Genomic DNA, 7,500 nt, shown 5'->3' with positions numbered 1-7,500 from the left:
GGTGCCGTGGCTTCCCGCCTGGCCCATTCGCTGACCGTCACTGATCCTGCGCCCATCCACCGATGGCTCCGCAGTATGGCATAACCGTCATTACAGTCGTCTTGCGTTTGCATTTCCCGTTGGTCATTAAGGTTATTTTGCTGATTACGTACAACATGCCTGTCTGTAAACTCGCCATATGCATGTATGTGCTTCTCCGCTTATGCGTTGCCCGCCACTGGCACTGCCGCTTCGGCCGACGGCCCGTTACAACCACCAGCGGCGTCGCCATCTCTACATATGCGCTTTCCATTTTCTTTGCTGACTACTGCTGGCACTGCGCCCGCGTCTGCCGCCGGTTCCGCAAAAGCTACCAGCCCAGTCGCTTTACCCTGTCTGCTCTGCGGAGCTCGATTTACTACATACGGTGTACGAACGGAACCTGCGTTTTACAGATACCGCCCTCAAGGCCATCCGGGACCTCGCCTGCCCCCGGATACCCCGCACTATCTCCCGGACCTCCCCTGTCCCCAGATAAAAATGTCCATGATCACCTGCCCTTAACGTGCACGGCGGCGACCGCTTCCTGCGCGCAAGTAGACGTGCAAACCGAATGGCTCCACCCATTCCATTCCTTCTTGTACGCACGCAAAAGGAACACCGCTGCATACAGACCTCCGCCCCATCTACGACATCGCGCACGAATACCCATTTACGCTCGGTGCGTACAGCACAAACCCCTCTGCGAAATCGAGAGATATGCTATCTGCATATCGTCTCAACATACGTGCAACCTGCATGTTGGTGCAATGACATACTCACCAGTCGCTACCAGACCTGGACCAGCCGTCCTGCCACAGAATGGGACCGCCTGCTGATCCTGCGTGATCAAACCTGACTAGTGCCGGCCCTGCCCCGGCTTGGACCAGCCGTCCCGCCACAGAATGGGACCGCCTGCTGATCGTGTTAACGCCAACCTCGACTACCGCTGGCCCACGATATTATAACAACTTTATTGATATCAATAACTTTAACTACAACAATACTGGCAACACATTGCTACAACAACTGTACATGTGATTTAATTAAGAAACTATGTCGAGTAAAAGTCCCGTATGTGGAGTATAACAATTATTTGCATTTTTAATTATTAAATTAAAATTTATTCTAAAATTACGTAACTATACACTCTTTAGTTTAAAATAATTTTTTTATTAATTTGTAATTATTATTGCATTTCTAAATTAAAATCTATTAAAGCAAGAGTCACGTGACTTACACATATTCAGCTCCCGTATGTCAAGTGCAACATGGCTGACGGCATGTCACTCGACGTTGTCACGATCTTGTGTACGAACGACGATGGCACGGAAGCGATGCAGTCCAAGTTCATCCAGGCAATGCGTCAAGAGCCGGGCAGTGAACAAAAAGAGTTTCGTCGTGATCGAGTGACGTTTCGAGGTTTGCAGCAGCAAGTCGTGCAGCAGGTCGCTATCTCGTCTCATTATGTTGGTCTCTTGCTTGCGGACGGACGAGCCGCTCGGTAAGGAATCGAAATTTGTGGGAATGGTGAAAGGGGCGTGGTCTAGTGAAACAGGAAGCTGTGGGCGGGGCTATACCATGTGACATGCGTGGTTGTAAGGATTTGTCTTGCATGCGTGTAGGGATGTGTGTGTGGATGTCTTGTTGTTAGTCTTTAGGTGGACATGCTATTGTGTGTGTGTGTGTGTGTGTGTGTGTGTGTGTGTGTGTGTGTGTGTGTCTGTGTGTCTGTGTGTGTCTGTGTGTGTCTGTCTGTCTGTGTGTGTGTGTCTGTGTCTGTGTCTGTGTGTGTGTGTGTGTTTGTCTTTTGTCTGTTTGTCAATTTGTCTGTCTGTCTGTTTGTTTGTCTGTCTGTTTACCTGTGTGTTTGTCTGTCTGTCTGTCTGTCAGTTTGTCTGTTTGTTTGTCTGTCTGTCTGCTTCCATTTTTGCGATTGTTACGTTTACGGACTGGGAGAGAATAAAACAATCTGTCTGTATGTCTGTATGTATGTCTGTCTGTATGTATGTATGTATGTGTGTATGTATTTGTGTATGTTAGTAATTGCATACTAACATGTGGTGTGGTGTAGTCTATTAGAAAGGCGGGATTTTGCATGTCAAATGGAAGACATAGCGTATTTCAGTAGATCTCATAGACCTGACAGTAACAATATATGCAGAGCTACAATGTCATTAATTAATATGTTTAGCTTTCGATTTGGTTATGGTGAAGAACCAAAACCGAAACAGGAGATAGAAAAGCTGTCAGTGGAACCAAGTCTTCTTATGAAGTCAGACGAAACGTACGCTCAGCAGCTGCAGGAAAGATTCAATCAAGGAGACTTTCATCTCGGTGAGATTTTTGACGACAACGAAGAACACAGTGATGCTGAAGATATCAACTATGACGCCTTCCGTGCATCAGACTACAATGAAAGTCCGACAATCAATCCATGGGGAGATGCCTTTGAAGTTGAACCGTCTCCTGAAGCTTCAATACTTGATCTGTATTCTCCAAGTCCTCCAGGAATACGACGTTCTCCGCCGTGGTATGAAAAAGGTGCAGACATATTGGGTGGAGAGCCGATGGACGAAGATGCGGACGACTTCAAGGTGGAAGGTGTAGCTGCAGGTAACGTTGGAGGCAAGAAGAAAGTGAGGAAGAGGAGAGTAAAGAAAAGGATTGTGGATAGTCAGCCGGCTAAACTGACTGACAAGAAATGGCCGACTGCTGGAGAGCTTGAGTGGATACAGACAAAACCAGTGAGGATGCACTGTAGTTTGTTGTTATGTATTGTAAGTTGATGTGTGTTGGTTTTGACCTCTATTTCTTGTCGTGCTTAGTGAATACCATTTATTGTGTGTGTGTGTGTGTGTGTGTGTGTGTGTGTGTGTGTGTGTGTGTGTGTGTTTGTGTGTGTGTGTGTGTGTGTGTGTGTGTGTGTGTGTGTGTGTGTGTGTGCTGTGTTGCCAAAACCCATAGTGGGTATGGTGGAATCAAGGTTCATGGTTTTGTGTGTGTCTGTGTGTGATACTAAATTGACTGTTTGTATAGCCGGATGTGAAGTTCTCTGCTATCTCTGCTCTTCATTCGGAGTTCCTTCTTATCACTGAAGATTCAAGCCAACTGTTTTCGTGGCCATGTGATGACACGTACCCACCAACTGCAGTCCTGCATCCTCTAACTGGAGTCGAGTGGAAGGACGATGAAGAAGTGTCACTAATTGGATCGTATCAAGTACGAGCGACAGTTGTGATGAAGTCTGGACGAATAACAACTTTCTATGACAAACTTCTAAGAGGTTTGATCTTGTTAATATCAATTTATAACAAAATTTTGATTTTATGATTTTATAGAATGTGACCTTGGTGGTAGACCATCACTAGTGAGGGAATTATCACACAGTGCAAATTTCCTGGACGGATTGGAGAATGAGAAAGTCGTCGAAGTGAAAGTTAGTGACCTTCTATCTTCAGTTGTCACTGATTCAGGAAAAGTATTCTGGTGGTAAGGAATTGTTTGTAGCTATTCTGTTGTAGGGATGCATCTCTCAATACATTAGACTACTGTATTGGAGGGATTCAGCTCACAATACATTAGACTATTGTATTGGAGGGATGCATCTCACAATACATTAGACTATTGTATTGGAAGGATGCATCTCACAATACATTAGACTATTGTATTGGAAGGATGCATCTCACAATACATTAGACTATTGTATTGGAGGGATGCATCTCATAATACACTAGACTATTGTATTGGAGGGATGCATCTCACAATACACCAGACTATTGTATTGGAAGGATGCATCTCACAATACATTAGACTATTGTATTAGAGGTATGCATCTTGTTTTGTTGCTTCTACTACTTATAATATAACTTTGTAGGGGTCTCACTCCAACCACAGAAATAATAATTCTTCGTGACCGCAAGAAAGCACGACGCCATCGACGTTCAGAAGTGACTGTTGGCTGTCGAGTGAAACTCGAACGAGGTCCTCCTGGCTTTCCCGGCTCTCTAGTCTACACATGCACAGGAGGCAGAGGCCCACGTATTGGTCAAATGCTTCCTCTCCAGTCATGGCAGCAATGGTCAGAAAGCAGGAAAGTTCGCATTGCAAAGAAGCAGCGAACGAATGCGAACACAACCGAGTGGATACAAGAAGTCGAATCCGATGTTTCCAACAAGGAATACATAGAACAGTTAGAAGTGAGGGATTGTGTGTTTCTAGACAATAAGGAGCCTGCGATTGGGACAGTTGTAGGCTTCGATGGTTCCAACGCTGTTGTAAAGCTCGACGAAAACAGCTTGTCTCAACTCGGGAAACGCTCAAAGACGACCGGCACAGGCTTTAAGATATTCAAGGTGTCTGAACTGGAAGTGTTGAATACAGTAGATGAGATGAGCGGTGAGTCTGTGAGGCCTACATGTTGGCACGGTCACTACCAAATACAACGCAGACCACTCTGTCTTATCTCCCCCGAACTTCTTCCTCCAGCTGAGGCCATCGGGTCCGTCAACCGTTTCGTAGACGACACACCACGTACAGTCCACGGCTTTCGAGCCATAACCATCACTGCTACAGATAGAGGTGTTTACGCGCTTGTTGTACGAGAGTACGACAGCAAGGCATTTTTCCTCACGTGTTTTGGTCTCGAAAATTTTGGTTTTCGTTGGCGTATTGCCGTCTCAACGGGTTATGTCGATGAAGACCAAGGAGGTCGAATTATCGGTGGCGGTGCGTCTCATGAAGCAGAGGCTGTGCCTGCTAACGAGTCAAGACTGAATCGTGAGTTTGTAGTGAAGCATTTCAGTAAGTTCAACGGCTCAACATTGAAACGGAAGAGGAAACACGGAGAACGGGATGTGACTGAGAAGGTCGTCGTAGAAGAGAAGCCGGCGATCGTAAGCACCGCGAATGCTGCGATGCTACTTGTTCTTGATGCCAATGGTGGCGTGTTTCCACGTTATCTTGGCTGTGGACTGAATAACTGTCCGGTCGATGACGTGCCTCTTATGAAGTCGCTAGCACTTGGAGAACGTTCAGGATGTGATTTGGAGAACAACACCAGAGTTTACTTTGCTGTTACAGGTTTGTTACAGTTTTCATGTGTTTGTCTGTCTGTGTGTATTGTCTGTCTGTCCGTATGTCTGTCTGTCTGTCTGTCTGTCTGTCTGTCCATCTGTCTGTCTGTCCATCTGTCTGTCCATATGTCTGTCTGTTTGTCTGTCTGTCTGTTGTCTGTTTGTTTACCTGTGTGTGTGTGTGTGTGTGTGTGTGTGTGTGTGTGTGTGTGTGTGTGTGTGTGCATAGTAAGTTTGCCTGTTTCTGTTGTTTCTATTTGTTTTCGTACTCTGTCAACTGATTTGTCTCTGTCTAGTTCTCAAGGACCAGAAGTTGATTCCTGCCATCTCATCTGGCTGTGCAGATGATGTCGAGCAAGTCCTCATGAAGCTAGAGATGATGGATTCAGCGGTTGCTATAGAAACCAATTCTTCTAAGAAAACAAAGTCTGAATCACTTGGAGAAGATGAGGGCGAGTGGTCAGCTGTTAGTTCTATTGGAAGTCAATGTATTGTTCCGAATGTTGTGGCTGAGAAGACGACGGGAAATAGGAACGTATTGCATGCATGCTGTATGATCAACGATCACAGCGATGAGTCGAAAAAACGGAAAAGAAAGCAATTTGGTGCTCACCGTGGTTAGTAAAGATAGAGAGACAGGTGGACAGACAGACAGACAGACAGGTGGACAGACAGACAGACAGGTGGACAGACAGACAGACAGGTGGACAGACAGACAGACAGGTGGACAGACAGACAGACAGGTGGACAGACAGACAGGTGGACAGACAGACAGACAGGTGGACAGACAGACAGACAGGTGGACAGACAGGTGGACAGACAGACAGGTGGACAGACAGACAGATGGACAGACAGACAGACAGGTGGACTGACAGACAGACAGACAGGTGGACAGACAGACAGACAGGTGGACAGACAGACAGACAGGTGGACTGACAGACAGACAGACAGACAGGTGGACAGACAGACAGACAGACAGACAGGTGGACAGACAGACAGACAGGTGGACAGACAGACAGGTGGACAGACAGACAGATGGACAGACAGACAGACAGGTGGACAGACGGTCATTTTTCTTGGACTCATAGATAGTGATTTAGCGTTGACTGTAATAGCGTTGATGTTTACCAATAGATGTTTTTGACAGACAGCTGGACAGACAGACAGACAGGTGGACTGACAGACAGACAGACAGACAGACAGGATCAAGTTTATTGTCAACAATCTTCACTACTACAAACAGTTATTGTTAAAATGAAATGTTCTACTTGTAGTCCGAGACTATTGCTAATGAGTAAAACACTGAATGTCTCTATCTACTCCCAAAACACTGTCATCTCCTAATGAGCGCACAGAAAGCCTTGACAGCTTCCGCAAAATCACTCAGACAGGTGGACAGACAGACAGACAGGTGGACAGACAGACAGATGGACAGACAGACAGACAGGTGGACAGACAGACAGACAGACTGATGTAAATGACTTCTGGATGGCCAGCTCCCCCTGGATGTCGAAGAGGGGAGGGGTTGGCTACATGAGATTATGATGGATAGATGGGTACTTTGTCTGACAGACAGACAACTGGATTGACACAGACACAGAAACAGATTGATAGACAAACAAATATACAGACAGACGGACCACAGACAGACAGATAGACAGACAGCTGGATTGATGGAGACACAGAAACAGATTGATGGACAAACAAATATACAGACAGATGGACTACAGACAGACAGATGGACAGACAGACAGATGGACAGACAGCTGGATTGATGGAGACACAGAAACAGATTGATGGACAAACAAATATACAGACAGATGGACTACAGACAGACAGATGGACAGACAGATGGACAGATAGACAGACAGACAGAAGGATTGATGGATAGACAAACAAATATACAGACAGATGGACTGATGGACAGACAGACATAGAGGCAGAGACATAAACGCAGTAAATAGTAGCTCACTCATTGTGAGTAGAGTCATCTTAGTGGATCCTAGAGTGCAGGACTAGCTGCAGTGGACAGACAGACAAGTAGACAGACAGACACAGGAGCAGACAGATGGGTAGACAGACAGACAAGTAGACAGACAGGTAGACAGACAGATAGAGGAGTAGACAGACAGACAGACAGACAGACAAGTAGACAGACAGACAGACGTATAGACAGACAGACAGGTAGACACAAAGTATACACAGTTATGCTGTACTCAGTACGTCTGAGTCACTCAATTGATTTGTTATTTCTGCAGTTGGAATGTTCAACTTTCACAACATTACTGTTGATCCTAATCATCACAATTTCAGTCCTGACGAATGGCGTTGGAAGTATTATCAATCACATGAGGAAGGAGACGAAACGGCAGACGACGAGATGATAGACGACGAGAGACATTGTGAA

General features: G+C 45.9%; 1 protein-coding gene across 1 annotated transcript in view; it reads left to right on the top strand.

The window, feature by feature from the left end:
* The first annotated feature begins 1,283 nt into the window (after positions 1-1,283).
* Positions 1,284-7,500, top strand: part of LOC134189292 (uncharacterized) — an 18,470-nt gene continuing 12,253 nt past the window's right edge. The window contains exons 1-7 of the mRNA XM_062657527.1: positions 1,284-1,522; positions 2,213-2,765; positions 3,058-3,304; positions 3,360-3,510; positions 3,896-5,100; positions 5,390-5,710; positions 7,352-7,500. The exon at positions 7,352-7,500 is cut by the window's right edge and continues 72 nt beyond it. Of these exons, the coding sequence (XP_062513511.1) occupies positions 1,290-1,522; positions 2,213-2,765; positions 3,058-3,304; positions 3,360-3,510; positions 3,896-5,100; positions 5,390-5,710; positions 7,352-7,500 (2,859 nt within the window). The 5' untranslated portion in view covers positions 1,284-1,289. The remainder of the gene's footprint in view (positions 1,523-2,212; positions 2,766-3,057; positions 3,305-3,359; positions 3,511-3,895; positions 5,101-5,389; positions 5,711-7,351) is intronic.

The sequence above is a fragment of the Corticium candelabrum genome, chromosome 13, assembly GCF_963422355.1.
Source record: "Corticium candelabrum chromosome 13, ooCorCand1.1, whole genome shotgun sequence".
NCBI lineage: Eukaryota > Metazoa > Porifera > Homoscleromorpha > Homosclerophorida > Plakinidae > Corticium > Corticium candelabrum.
The sequence above is the reverse complement of the archived record's forward strand: the minus strand, read 5'-3'. Positions and strand labels throughout refer to the sequence as shown.